Raw genomic sequence first — 14592 nt, 5'->3', positions numbered from 1 at the left:
CCGATTTATTCGTCTCGTCTCGTTTCGTGGCTGGATAGCTGAAACCGGATTTACCGACCGACACAACTGTTTGCTTGGTCCGTCAGCAAAGGGGCCGATTTCTCCATAACAACAACAACAACAACAACAACCACAACCACTGCACTGTTACTCTTTTCCACCATCGTTGACGACCAATTGGATTAAAGCTTTCTTTTCATCATGGCGTCGCGATGGTTCACATTGTCGCTCCTCCTCACCCCCTCGCTGGCTCTTCAGAACGATTTTAGCTTCTACCCCAAAGGTGCACAAAAATGCCTGGAGAAGAACGCCGACGACGCCTCGTGCACCGGTGCCGACTCAAAGGAGCTCAATTACTGCCTGTGCGGTTTGGGTAATTACAACAATGACTTCATCCTCGGCTCTGCGCGCTGCATTGGACAAGAGTCGCCCAACGACATTGACGAGACGTACGATATGATGGTCGAGGCTTGTAACAACTCCCAAACCCCAATGAAGACGTCGAAAGCGGACTTCCAGCAGGCTGCCCATGATGGAGAGACAACTACAAGCGCCACAGGAACGACCGCGACTGCTTCAGCGACCGATACCGCGTCTACCACGTCTGATACGGCGGCGGCTGCTTCGACAACCGATGCTTCAAATGCAGATGCAGATGCAGATGCAGACACAGGACTGTCTACAGGTGCGACGATCGGTGTGGGCGTTGGTGCAGCAGCAGGAGGTGCAGCCATCGTTGGTTTAGTTATCTGGTTGTGGCTACATCGTCGCAAGAAGAACGCTGAAGAATCACACCCGATGCTCCCCAACTACGAATCCAACAACTCACCCTACCCACCTGTAGAACCCAAAGCTGCATGGGGCACTACACCTGCGTCAGGATGGCAGACACCCGACCCCAACGCATCAGGATACTACCCACCACCGAAGCAGCACGCGGGTGCCGTGGAACTACCACCCGACAACCTCGTAGCTGCGCCTGCGCCTATATTCGAGATGGACGGTACTTCGTCGGGAGCTGTTGAGATGCCTGGATCAACACCTGTTGATCTTCATCCCCGTGGTAGTGATGAGCTCAGCAGAGCAGGATTGGGCTCTTCGGCCGGGGACACTGCTATGGTTTCACCTCAGACACAACCTGGGACGCCATATCGACCAAATGGAGAGATGCACCGGTAAAATCGGGGAGGATTTAATGATGGAATGGGCCGGGTTGGATAACTAGATTGAGGTAATCGCCTCGGAGTTGGGATGAGTGTAGACATATCTGTTGTACATCATCGTCGGATTGCATTTAGCGTACATATTTCAATTCCTTTCAACCTTGCCTTTTTATGGGAAGTCTGTGTCTGTTTGCCGCGTTGATGACGAGGGAGTGTTGGTAAGGGTTTGGAAGATAATGTCACGCTCAAGGCTGAGTGGACGACCATTCGACTTTGTCTGAAGATACGATAAATTTAGTTTTGAAATATGATTGAACCCGTTTAGCCGCGAACATTATGGCTAAGTCGGGTCGCAATCCGTGACTGGTAGGCATCTACCATCCATCTCATTTTGGGCGTCCTTTTTAGTCACTGCCGAGTTGAACAAGTAGTCCACCGTGTCGTCAATGACTATCAGAACAAAACCAAGTGACCTCGTATAAGTAGATCTAGTTGATCCAAGGGATAAGTGTCATAAGAACGCGCGTTTTGTTGAAAGCTACAGACATGAACAAACAAAACTCAAAGACAACTGCCGTACTCTGTACTGTATCTGTAGAATGTGGCTTGTGGCTGAATGTGGCTAGTGCATATTCAACGGGCCTCGGTCGGTCCCCGCGGATTTGACCATGGGTTATCTTGTGAATGTATATATTCTCCTCATTGAGCTTCAACTGTATTGAATAGCAGATCTCAGCAGTCATTCATCCAGGTTTCAATCACTCAAGATTCGTGGCATATCGTTGACATTCAGAAAAATGGCCGACAGAAAGACTTTCGTCCTCATCACAGGGTAAGAAGACCCAAGCGCAGAAAAACTATCAAGTGGACAGATACTGATGAGAGCAGATGCTCGCCCGGAGGCATTGGACATTCTCTCGCCAAAGAGTTTAACCGACAAGGTTAGTATTTACAGGGAAAGATTGAGTAGTGTATCTAATGTGTTCAAGGCTGCCATGTCATTGCGACGGTGCGAAACACTGACATGATCAAGGATCTTGAGGGCCCTGGCATGAGCTGTTTCCCTCTTGAAGTCACAGACCCCAAGAGCATTGAAGCCTGCAAAGAACAGGTTGCCGAACTGACTGGCGGTCGTCTTGATATCCTCGTCAACAATGCGTATGTCTCCTCTTCCACCAATTGACCCCCCAGCTAAACCTTTTAGTGGCCGAACTCATACCATCCCCGCGCTGGACATGGACCTTGACGATGTTCGCGCCACATATGAAGTCAATGTCTTTGGCCCCATGTCCATGGTTCAAATCTTTGCGCCTTTGCTCATCGAAGCACGTGGTCTCATCATCAACATTTCCAGCACATCAACCCTGGTACCATACATCTTTGGTGCCATCTACTCCTCCTCCAAGGGCGCCATCAACGTATGGTCCCGCGCTCTTCGTCTCGAGCTGAAGCCTTTCAACGTTCGTGTCATGAACGCTGTCACTGGTACCGTGCGCTCCAACATTGCCAGCCGCACCCACAGGTCTCTCCCCCAGAACTCGCTGTACAAGCCTGTCGAAGACTTTTTCCAGCAGCGCTTGACATTTAGTCAGCGCACAGCCACCATGCAAACGGAGACATATGCTAAGAAGCTGGTCACGGCAGCCTTGAAGGGCGAGGGCTACTTGGGTGGCTTGATTGGAGGATCCCCCGATTGGTTCTATGCTGGTGGCATGGCTACCAAGGTCTGGATTCTGAGCTGCTTGCCTAGATGGGTGAGTGAGACTGTCATTGGGATCTTCTTTAATATTGGAAGTTTGTCCAAGAGGATCCAGGATGCACGCCAGAAGTTGAGTTAGGCTCTGGGTGTTTGGATCAGGGATTGACTGGCCTTGGGGCATGACACAAATTGACCGCTGAGAGCATAAAAGACGAAATTAGTAGGCCAGTTCATGCCACTTAGTTCAGTCTTCTTAGGCTGTTCAGTTTGTACCCAAAAGTTGGAGTCCAACTTTTGTTACTGGGATATACCATTTTCACTTCTCGAATGCTGGGCTCGGTTCAATTGACTAATGTGAAAGAAACAAACTCTGTATCTTGCTGCTTTATATCTAATCTATCGAGGGATCATTAGCACAAATCCGTGATGGATGTCACCACCATCATATCTCAAAACCATTTAGCTTTTCTTCTTCCACTTTTCGCCAACGACGGATAGTCTAAGCCCACTTTCCAAGCAGACTCATCAAGACCATACCGCAGATCAGACCAAGTAGAGCGAGAGCAGTAGTCACAGGACCAGCATCACTAAGCTCGCCACCCATCATCCAATCCTGCGCCCACATCTCTACAAGACCGACCCAAACAAGGATACCTGCAGAGAAAGCATCCAATGTACCAATAGCAATGAGCGTAGAAGGATCGTTGCCATTGAAGACGTTGAGAACACCGATGCCGATCGCCATTCCGATAGGCGTGATGATCGCGAAGCCAGAAGCGAGAACAAGCTTCTTCCAGAGTGGCACAGTGGATGTTCCTGTTCGTTCTACCGAGGGCGTGGGGGAGTGTGAGTGAGTGTGGCCTAGAGCAAGAGGCATTTGACCGTAGCCCAGAGAGGCAATTCTTGTGCCCAGAGCGATACCTTCAAAGAGTTGGTGGAAGATGATCACGATGGACAGGGTGATGAAGAAGGAATCACCAGCCACGACGAGGGTGATACCAATGACTGGCAATGTTAGTCGAGAAGCAATGAGGGAACTGCAGGGAACTTACGGAGAGAGTGGAAGATGATACCAGCCTCCATGATACTAATATTGGCCATCTCAGCCTTCTCAATAGCCTTGGGAGAGAGCGACGTAGACTCAGTGTCGGATTTCTTGCTCGCCTGCCATCGCATAGCTCGATGAACAATGAACTCGATCAAGAAGGAGATGAAAAGACCGGCCATTACAATGGCAGCCGTGGTAGCTTCGTAAAGGAGTTCGCCGAGACATTCGTTGCCAAACATCATTTGTGCATGGGTGAACAACTGGGTCATGTTAGTCATTGGTTTCCACAGCAGTGAAAGAGTCATACGTGGACAAAGGCGGTAGAGATGATAACTCCAGTGCCGAATTGCTTAAGGATAGTGAGGATAATGTTGGATTGTACGGGTGTGAAACGCGACAGTAGGATGGGACCGTAGACACCAAGGGATGAAGCGACGAGGACGACAAAGAGCATGCCGATTCGAATGCCAATCTTGTAGTCTCTGTCGGTACGGGTACATGATCGCGAACCGCCTTCTGAGCCGTGACTACCACCGACGCAGTGTCTATAGAGGGTTAGTGATGATAGGGATGAAGATAAGGGGAGAGACAAACTCTACACCAGCATGGAAATGGCAGTGTTCCTCGTCGGGGTTTGCTTCGCCAGATTCGACGTCTTCAGCTGCTAGGATGGGCGCTTCACCATCATCGGAAATGCAATAACTAGATAGTCAGCTTCAATACCAATTAGTCTGTCGATGGGTACCTACGTCTCTTCACCGTGACTGTGGCAGCTGGTGAGTTGAGCCGGATACTCCTCCGTGTTGGTGATGGTGGTCTGGACGTAGTACTCTGAAGAGCTAGGACCCATGCAGTACCTGTCTCTGGGATTAGCTATTGCATCTCTTGAAGTTTAAAGACAGTGACTTACAGAGATGTCTCATGCATGTGGCAGTTGGATACGGCAGTGATCTCTTCGGCTTTTGCAGAGCCAGTCTCTTTGGCAGTCGTTTGGGTTGGGCTGGCATTTTCGCCCAGGACTTGTACTTCTCCACCACTAGGGTTCATGCAGTACCTGGAACATGTTAGTCAATGTCATACTGGAAAAGAGCGATGGGTGTCGTACGTGTCCGACCCGTGGTTGTGGCAGTCAGTGTACGAAGATGGAGGGTTTTGAGTAGCTGTCGCCTCCGAGTCTGCGACGATCTGATACTCATCTGAGCCAGCCATACAAAACCTGCCTTCGTTAGCATGGAAACGATATCAGAGCGGCTTCAGCATAGATAGTCTTACTGCGTAGGTCCATGCATATGACAGCCCGTCAAAGACTCGAAGCTCATGCTCGTCTTTGTCGCTTGTCTCCTGACAGCAGCACCAGGGACAGTTGCCGATACGGCTACGACGAAAAGAAGAGCACCGACGATGACAGTGGCCTTGCGGCTCTCGAAAAAGGTCTTGACACGAGCCATGGTGGGCGTTGTTGTCGATGATGGTATGCAGATCTGACTGATCAAGGGGGAGGCTCGGAGGATGACAGAGTATTATGTACTCCTCATGGTGCTATGAATGGAGTAAAAGTATTACTAAGTAAGGAACTATATATGCGTGAGGGGCAAGAAAGAATTAATCGGCCGAGATGAGCTGAGCGAACATCAAGGTCCTCGTTTGTCAATGGAACTCTTGTTCGGCTGCTTGGCAGACTTGTGAACCGTGGGGCCGACGACCTGGATAGCCCTTCTATGGACCAAAGAATACAACAGAGCCTGCATATAGAAGAATCTGCAGTAAGTGCAACGAATGTAAACCCTGATCGGCCAACTTGGGTAGCTTAGCCAAGACGATTGATCCGGAGTATGAGCTGCATCGACGACGAGATCCGATTCGACACTAACAGAAACAAACCAAACCAAACCAAGCTTATAAACAAGGTTTGAACGGTCATATGCAGCTGTTTGTTCTCTTTAGCAGGCACTCAACCCTTGTTTTCTGACATGATGACTCTCCACTTGGTTGATGAGTGTTGGTGGTGAGAACCTTGATGGACACAACACCACCACCACGACCCGCACGAGTGAGAGATTTTCCAGACGGTTTATTTCGGGCTTATTTTACTGGATAGAGATGCTGTTGGGTAAATATGTTAGTGGCGAGTAGCGTTGATGCATGGTACGGGAGAAAACAAGGTTATGTTTATGGATAATTTGAGTGCGACGGGGCTGTCCATGTCGTGCGGAAGTGCTACTTGGGACTGAGACTTTCTACGGGTAAATGAATTGTAACACAATATTTGGATGAGGCTCAGCTGTCAATTATTGCCGACACCAACTTTGTTAACGTAGATTGTCGTGTAATACTAGACTCATTTATCGGCAATCTGATTCAGCAGTACAATAACAGGGACACAGAACAACGTTTGAAGCATGTCAAATAAAGTCATAATTACAAGATCATCCATCTATAGGTGATCTAGTCCATCTAAGAAAAAGAATTGTGCATCAAATCATGTCTTTTATATCCTCCACTGCGTTGCATCTAGGAAGCCGACACATAAGACCTTCATAGACTCTCCAATCTAGGCTCAAGATATTTTACAGAGCAAGAACAGCAGCGGCGACAAGTCCTGCGAAAGGAATCATCTGAACACCTGCAGCGTTGTCGGTGACAGCGGCAGAGTCACTCTCGGTGGCAGAGGCAGAGGCAGAGCCGGAAGCAGTGGCTGCAGTAGCTGCAGCGGTAACAGGACCGTCGCAATGCCCTGGGACATGAGTCAGTGAAAGAACAAGAGGGCAGCGATGAAGGATACATACAGTGGTCGCCATGAGGTTCGCAACCGATTGACTCTGTAGGAGAAGGAGAGAGAGACTTGGTTGCACCGGCAGAGTGGGAGTGGTCCTCGTCGTCATGGTCATGGTCGTCGTCGTCGTCGTGATCATTAGTAGCCTTGGCCATAGAACCAGTCTTGGCAGCCTCGCAGTGCCAGTGGTCACCATGAGGTTCGCAACCAGTAGACTCGGTGGGAGAAGGAGCCAGAGACTCTGTTCCAGTGGTATCATGGTCGTGGTCGTGGTCATGGTCATCATCATGCTCAGCGTCAGTGGTAGCCTTGGCCTCGGTAGCAAGAGTAGACCTGGCACCGTCGCAGTGCCCTATATCGCTGATTAGATACTCGTTCAATTGATCAATTGGAGAGGAAAACATACAGTGGTCACCGTGAGGCTCACATCCGACAGACTCGGTAGGAGAGGGAGCAAGAGTCTCCTGGGCAAAGATGGCGGGGAAGAGGCCGAGAAGGGCGACAGCGAAAGTGGTGGTCTTCATTTTAGGCCGTGATATTTGTAAGAAACGAGTGTTTACAAAGGACTTGGAGTTGAAGAAGATGAAGATGAGGGAAAAGAAACTGCAGGGGAGTGGAATTTATAAACAATTGCTGCGGCGCGTGTCTGGACAGATTAGGTAGGCTGGATGGTTGCCAAGTAAAATAAAGAGCTTGCCAGTGATGGGCAAGTCAAGACTAGGTAGGAGAGTGGGACAGGGATTAGGGGATAACTAAAGTATTACTACGGGGACATGAATTAACCTTGAATGTTAGCTTATATGAAGTGTCTCGAGATGGTTTGTGAGGGTGAGTATTGGTGTTGATGACATTGGAAGGGGAGTCAAGGTGTTGATGAGTATTGACTATACTAATTCTATAATATCAGTCCATTTGAACAATGAAATGATGAATCTTGTAACTATTGTCATGTCTCTCAAGTCAATTCATCTGTTTGTTTATCTTGTCTCGTCTTTTGTCCTAGAATTGATCCATGGATGTTGCTTGGCATGTCCATCAAGGTCCTCACCTTAAAAACTGGATCCTCCTCCACTGAAGCTCCACTACAAACAAATCCCATCAGGGTATCAGAAAAACTGGCCGCTGGAAGCATAAGAGACGAAATTAGTGGGTCACTTTATGCTATTTAGACTATAGCTTTTAGACTATTTATTTTTGTAACCTAAGACTTAGGAGGTCATTTTTTCTGCTACCCACTAGGTTCTGTTGGCGTAGCCTGACTTTATCCACAACGTTTTGCGCTTTCACTCGGAGCAAGAAACAAAATAGGAAGCTTTAATCCCTGGGCTACAAAATGAAAAAGGTTCCTTGAATGATTGGATTTTCTCTGAACATTTTATCTAATCGCTGAAGTGGTGGACTACCTCTCATTCACCGATATCCCCTCCTCTCAGCTGAGTCTCAACCATGAGATTACACTTGATCGCCCTGACAGGGCTCCTCTTTGGACCTTTATGTATCACCGCAGACCAGAACATCAAGGTTGATGACGTCGCAAAACTCGACTTTGCCTCTATTCCCAACCTGGTTTGTCTCTCAATCCTTCTCATCATCAGCTTGATGTTACTACGAAGGACCATGTCACCGGATCAACTAACCCTTCGACCCTCACAGCCTGGCTCCCTGGATAACCCGGTCGTCTCTCTGGACCAAATATCTGGTGCACCAAACACACCTCGTCATGTCGATGCCTACAAGAAATTGAACAAGGCTATGGCCAGAGGATGGGGAAATTGGAATGCCCATCATCCCAGACATCGACTCTTAGATGCCCTATATGGATATAACAGATACTACGAACGACAGAAACTTGAGCTTGATCGACTGAAAGGGCTTTATAAACACGTTTCAAAAGCTCAAAAGTCTGTAAGTCGAGCCTCATCATCCGGCAGATAGGATACTAACCCTCGTATAGCTACTAGAACACTCAGTTGAATACTCCAAAAAGTTCACCCGCATCGATAATTTACTCAAGAAGAATCAAGAACTCTGCAATAGCATCGTGCAGCATGCAATGAAATTCTACAACATTGGACAAGACGAACTCGATAAGCACATGAATGGTCTTGAAGCATCGGGAAGATTTGCCGACAAGATTTCAGTCTCTCAATCTTTGAAACATTATGTTCGTGACTGGACTGAGACAGGCGAAGCTGAAAGAAAAGAGACATTCTCATGTCTGACGAAAACACTAGAGAGCTTGTTCCCCGAGAGACAAAGGGAAAAACCTGTGAAGGTGCTCATTCCTGGTGCCGGACTAGGAAGACTGGGACATGATATTGCAAGACTTGAAGGTAAACTCAATATCCAACGATTATTACTAGGTTTTGCTAACCGTTGACAGGTTTCGATGTGACCATCAACGAATGGTCAATGTATATGAATGTAGCATACCGCTTCCTCGAAGCCAACCGTTCTCAAAACTCACACTCCTTTCACCCTTTCGTCGACAGTTGGTCTCACCACGCCACACAATCTAATATGATTCGCCCTCTATCCTTCCCAGACGTATCTCTCAACTCTACCTCCGTAGTCCTGATAGAAGGTGACTTCACAACTGTATTTTCCGCCCCAGGCGAATACGACGTTGTAGTTACTTACTTCTTCATCGATACGGCACGAAACCTAATGAGTTACCTCGACACAATCAAAAAAGTGTTGAAACCAGGTGGCCACTGGATCAATCTAGGGCCATTACTTTATGGGACAGGGCCGTTTGTGCAGTTGAGTTTGGAGGAGGTTTTGGTGGTTAGTGAGGCTTTGGGATTCGAGTTTCTTGAAACAGATGACAGCTGTGGAGAGAAGACGTTTGAGAGAAGAACAGTAAGGTCAATGGAGGCGGCGTATGGATTCGATGACAGTGCTTTGACTAAGAGTGCGTATAATGCGCAGTTTTGGGTGGCGAGGAGGTCCATGAAGCCTTAGATGGACAGAACTGCCGATGTCTCGATCCAATTGTCACTGCGTCTTGCTGTATGTATAAAAGATAGCCGATCAAATTACCGAATCAACGGCCCTGGAACAGGTATAAAAACAAAATATCATCGGAAACCCCAAACCGGATATCTTGGCAATGCTATTTCGCACATCTCCCCGCATTGGCGGAACTTTTCCGACACAGTATTTGGTCAAGTCCTTATCCGAAACTGAGGGGCAAATCACTTTTCCGTCTCGCGACACAACGACAATGACCAAAGTGGAGTTCATGATATCCGTCTATAGTCAAGATATATATCTCCTCAACTACAAATCGCAACTATGCTTTTCAACTCTGAAGAAAATAACAAATTATTGACCAAAATGACTATCAGACACGATTCAAATGCTGTCGAGGCACCTAAGCCTGCTACGTTTCAGCAGCCCTCTCAGGCCAAGATGTTCACCCTTGATGAGATGATCAGAAGACGCGCTGCAGAGCTAGGAGATGCAATCTTAATGGGAGCGCCAGAAACCGGTGTTGATGATTTCAAGGAACATAGTGCTATCGATTTGGATAGATATGCCGATGCGGCTGTTGCAAAGTTCCAGAGCATGGGTCTCAAGCCTGTGGTGAGCACTATCCCGAACCTCCAAAAGATAATGTACTGATGATTCAGGATCCAACACTTGAGAAAGCGCCAGTGGTTGGAATGCTTGGCCAATCAGGCATTCACGTTGTTGTTCAAATCATCGCATTGAATCGTCTTGGATACTCAGCGTTTCTTATCTCTACACGTCTCGCTTGTCCTGCCATAACTCAGCTTCTCGAACTGGCAAGTTGCAACGTTATTCTAACAACGCCAACCTTCCATCCCGTTCTTGAACAAGTTCAAAAAAACCGCCAACTAGAGATACTGCCCATGTTACAAAATTCAGACTTGTATAGGCAGGACGCACCACGCTTCTTACGAGACTACAACCCCGAAGCTGAATCACGAAAAGTGGCAGTTATCATTCACTCCTCCGGCTCAACAGGCCTACCTAAGCCAATTTATCTCACCAACTCAAGTTGCATTGGCGCTTTCGCAGTCCATATGAACATGCGTGGTTTCCTCACATCACCTTTCTTTCACAGCCATGGTTTCTACGAGGTATTCCGGTCGATTTACTCCGGCAAGCAAATTTACCTCACAAACTACGGTCTTCCCATTACAAGAGAGTCTGTTATGGCGCAGCTCAAAGCCACCAAGCCTGAGATATTCCATTGTGTTCCTTACGTTATCAAGCTTCTTGCTGAAAGCGAAGAGGGCATAAAAATGTTGGCGGATATGAAGGTCGTTCTTTATGCGGGAAGTGGATGTCCGGATGATCTTGGTGATCGTCTTGTTGAAGCGGGAGTTAACCTTTGTGGTAACTATGGAGCGTGAGTAAATCGGACTTTCGGAGTGATATATACTAATGGACTATAGGACTGAGACTGGTAGACTTGCCACTTCTCAACGCCCAGAAGGTGACAAGGCGTGGAATTACATCCGTATTCTACCCCCAGCTGAACCCTACACCGTCTTTGACGAAGTAGCCCCTGGTCTGTTTGAGTGTGTAGCCCTAGATGGTCTTCCATCAAAGAGTACCACCAACTCTGACAACCCACCCGGATCATTCCGCACACGCGATCTCTTCACGCAACATCCCACAAGACCGACACTATGGAAATTTGCCTGTCGATTGGATGATAGATTCACTCTTATCAACGGTGAAAAGGTCCTTCCGATCCCCATTGAAGGTCGTATCCGTCAAGAAGAGATTGTCAAGGAAGCCATTGTATTCGGAGATGGAAGGACATATCCTGGTATCTTGATAGTCAAGGCTGATCGTGTCGCCGATATGTCTGATGATGATTACCTCGATGCCATCTGGCCTTCGGTTGAGGACGCCAACTCGCGCGCAGAATCCTTTTCGAGAATTCCCAAGGAACTGGTCGTCATTGTACCGGCTGAAGTATCGTACCCTCGAACTGATAAGGGTACCTTCATCCGAGTACCCACATACCGCCAATTCGAAAAGGAAATTGAGGCTGCGTACCGTCGGTACGAAGGTCAAGACGATCAAGCTGGCTCGCTGACTCTCGAGGGTAAAGAGTTAGAACAATACCTTCTTGAACAATTGAAGACCAAATGTGGCGTGGAACTTGAATCCTCAGAAGCAGACTTCTTTGCCTCGGGTGTCGATAGTCTTCAGTGCATCCAGATGTGGAGTCTCATCAAGCGCGAGATCGACCTCGGCGGCAACCAATCCGAACTCGGACAGAACGTTCTCTACGAAACCGGTAACGTTAAGCTACTTGCTCGTCAACTCGAGAGACTTAGAAGTGGTGCTGGTGATGAGACGCAAGATCAATTAAAGATCATGGAGAAGTTGGTTGAGAAGTACTCTTCCTTTAGACCTCACGTCGTCGGATCTGCTCCTCAGCCTCAGAAGGAGCTAGTGGTAAGTTTGAAACTGGCAACTAGAAGATTTGAGGCTAATGATTTCAGTTACTTACTGGTGTTACTGGTGCATTGGGTGCTCATGCCCTTGCTCAGCTCACAGCTCAACCTCATGTTGGAGCTGTGTGGGCATTGATCCGGGCGTCTAGTGACCACGCAGCCACTGAAAGACTGGACAAATCTCTCGAAGCTCGGGGCTTAACACTGGATGATGAGCAGCGGGGCAAAGTGCTCGCACTACCCTGCGATCTAAGTCGTCCGGACCTTGGGCTGAGCGAATCCAACCTGGCCGAACTGCAGAACAAGCTTACGACCATAATCCACAGTGCATGGGCCGTCAACTTCAACATCTCGGTACAGAGCTTCGAAGACCAACACATCAAGGCTGTACACAACCTTATCCAACTAAGTCTATCTGTCCAAACACCTCAACCTGCCCGTTTCTACTTCTGCTCTTCTGTTTCGTCCGCTGGAGGAACACCTAGACCAGGCCAAGTCCTCGAAACATTGGTCCCTTCGCCAGCTCACGCACAGCATACTGGGTACGCGAGATCCAAGTATGTTGCGGAGCATATCACAGGGAACGCGTGTAAGGTAGGAGCTGTAGCAAGAGTGCTGAGACTGGGACAGCTGGTAGGTGACACGAAGGTTGGGGAGTGGAACACTACCGAGGGCATTCCTTTGATGATTCAGACTGCTGTTACACTTGGCGCTCTGCCGGCGCTAAACGAGGTAAGTTTTGAATTGATGCAGCACCGAAACTGTGACTGACATGTGTTAGGAAATGACTTGGCTGCCAGTCGATCTTGCCGCAGCGGCAATTCTCGACCTGTCCAACCTAACCACTACCCCGACCACAAACCGTTCCTCTAACCCAGATCTGGTCTACCACATCCTTAACCCCATTCGGTTCCACTGGGCGAACCAAATACTTCCGTCCATGAGGGAAGCGGGCTTCAAGTTCGAAACCCTTCCCACAAGCGAATGGATGCAACGTCTACGCGACTCAGACAGAGATCCATCCAAGAACCCACCCATCAAGCTTCTGGATTGGTTTGAAAGTAAATATGGAAACAAGGCGTCTACAAAGGCCGAGACTGGACCCCTTGACTATCTCACCGAGTTGTCAAGAGAAGACAGTGTTACGTTGAGGAACGTGCCGGATGTAACGGACGTGGAGTATGTGAAGATGGTACTCAGCCGGTTGCAGAAGCGTTGGGAACAGGCATCCACCTAGTAGAGTCTTGAAAGAAGTAGTACCTAGTCTCTTAAATGTCTTTAAACATGGATTGGAGTTTGAACTGTTAGTTTCTAGCGTACTCGTCCAATTGCATCATATTTTGGTCACATTAATCAACCATGGCTCTGACCTTGGCTATCCGCTCAGTCCTGTAGCCAACTATTGACTTAGATACCATCTGAAGCCATGTAAGGTATCAATCCAAACAGTACATCCACATAAACCAACGTGTACCCAACGTTACACATCTATTGCCCAAGCGGCTGGAGAATCTTGGACACAGCACAGGATTAAAGATCTGCTTTGCAGTTGATCGATGGCTCGGAAGTCGGGGAACACGAACGACATTGTTGAGACAAAGTTACGCAAACTGCGGGGGTTCCACGAGAAGGGATCTGACCAATAGTAGATGGAGGTCCTCAAAGTCCGACATGCGTATGTTCTCAGTTCGTGATACAATGCTGCAGAATTTCAGTTTAGGACAAGGAATACATAAACGCGTCTGCCCATGTACGACAAACAACTGCTTCTAGCCCCCATTAGTAACGATATGATTACGTTCCTCATTGACTCAATAGACCATTCATTGTTGAAGAGTATAGAGCACGAGAACTATATTCGAGGATGTAAATGCAAATGCGAGCATGAGGATACATAGCCTGTGATAGAAACCATTGGGAACAACAATGGTTTTTCGCAATGGATAGCTACACACGGTTATCTGCTGTTGTGTTCTTGTAAACGTGTTCTCCTCAGATCCAAGTATGAGGATTTGATCCAATAAACCATCGTGCCTGAGATATTGTATTGATGCCACTGCCTGCTATGCATCAAGATTGTTCAGGAAGTGATATCGGAGACCGAGCACGGCACGCTGCATTGACCTGTCCGGTCCTCTGATGTGTATGTCTTACCACCTGCAAAGGACTGACTGCCGTCTGGCTAAGTATGTAGATACGGGACGGGATCTCGGTCTTGTTGTGGGACAGTCTCTGGGGGAAAACCGGGGAATTTGAGCAGATCAACAAGACAATGTAATCTCTGGCTGCAGTTGGGCGATTAGTCATGTTTCCAACACTAGACGGTTTGAGAAATATGATTTTGTGTATTCTTCTGATGTCATAGAAGTAGGTAGTCGTCGTCCTCCCTATAGACGTAAAATCTATAAAGCCTGTGGAAGATCTCGCAAACATTCAGACTATCATCCCCATCAGCATCGCTCCAA

At 48.0% G+C, this 14592-nt stretch overlaps 6 protein-coding genes across 6 annotated transcripts; 4 read left to right on the top strand and 2 right to left on the bottom strand.

Annotated features, from left to right (window-relative positions):
- Positions 1-201: 201 nt before the first annotated feature.
- On the top strand, positions 202-1179 carry FPOAC1_002329 (uncharacterized protein; the record flags this gene model as incomplete). The annotated part of the gene is made up of 1 exon (XM_044846909.1): positions 202-1179. One exon carries the CDS (start codon positions 202-204, stop codon positions 1177-1179), a length of 978 nt encoding a protein of 325 aa, XP_044712825.1.
- A 781-nt stretch (positions 1180-1960) lies between these two features.
- Positions 1961-3001, top strand: FPOAC1_002328 (uncharacterized protein; the record flags this gene model as incomplete). Its single annotated transcript, XM_044846908.1, has 4 exons — positions 1961-1995; positions 2052-2104; positions 2153-2321; positions 2368-3001. The coding sequence occupies 4 exons, from the start codon at positions 1961-1963 to the stop codon at positions 2999-3001; spliced, it is 891 nt and encodes a 296-aa protein (XP_044712824.1).
- Positions 3002-3361: 360 nt separating this feature from the next.
- On the bottom strand, positions 3362-5358 carry FPOAC1_002327 (uncharacterized protein; the record flags this gene model as incomplete). The annotated part of the gene is made up of 8 exons (XM_044846907.1): positions 3362-3867; positions 3915-4170; positions 4218-4455; positions 4505-4612; positions 4660-4767; positions 4821-4964; positions 5016-5126; positions 5183-5358. The coding sequence occupies 8 exons, from the start codon at positions 5356-5358 to the stop codon at positions 3362-3364; spliced, it is 1647 nt and encodes a 548-aa protein (XP_044712823.1).
- A 1119-nt stretch (positions 5359-6477) lies between these two features.
- Positions 6478-7207, bottom strand: FPOAC1_002326 (uncharacterized protein; the record flags this gene model as incomplete). Its single annotated transcript, XM_044846906.1, has 3 exons — positions 6478-6644; positions 6697-7035; positions 7090-7207. 3 exons carry the CDS (start codon positions 7205-7207, stop codon positions 6478-6480), a joined length of 624 nt encoding a protein of 207 aa, XP_044712822.1.
- Positions 7208-8129: 922 nt separating this feature from the next.
- FPOAC1_002325 (uncharacterized protein) lies at positions 8130-9647 on the top strand (the record flags this gene model as incomplete). The annotated part of the gene is made up of 3 exons (XM_044846905.1): positions 8130-8588; positions 8638-9016; positions 9067-9647. The coding sequence occupies 3 exons, from the start codon at positions 8130-8132 to the stop codon at positions 9645-9647; spliced, it is 1419 nt and encodes a 472-aa protein (XP_044712821.1).
- A 375-nt stretch (positions 9648-10022) lies between these two features.
- Positions 10023-13364, top strand: FPOAC1_002324 (uncharacterized protein; the record flags this gene model as incomplete). The annotated part of the gene is made up of 5 exons (XM_044846904.1): positions 10023-10271; positions 10319-11064; positions 11111-12128; positions 12176-12859; positions 12909-13364. 5 exons carry the CDS (start codon positions 10023-10025, stop codon positions 13362-13364), a joined length of 3153 nt encoding a protein of 1050 aa, XP_044712820.1.
- Positions 13365-14592: the final 1228 nt, after the last annotated feature.

This window comes from Fusarium poae, chromosome 1 (assembly GCF_019609905.1).
Source record: "Fusarium poae strain DAOMC 252244 chromosome 1, whole genome shotgun sequence".
Lineage (NCBI taxonomy): Eukaryota > Fungi > Ascomycota > Sordariomycetes > Hypocreales > Nectriaceae > Fusarium > Fusarium poae.
Note: the sequence above shows the minus strand (reverse complement) of the source record. Positions and strands in the feature narration are given on the sequence as shown.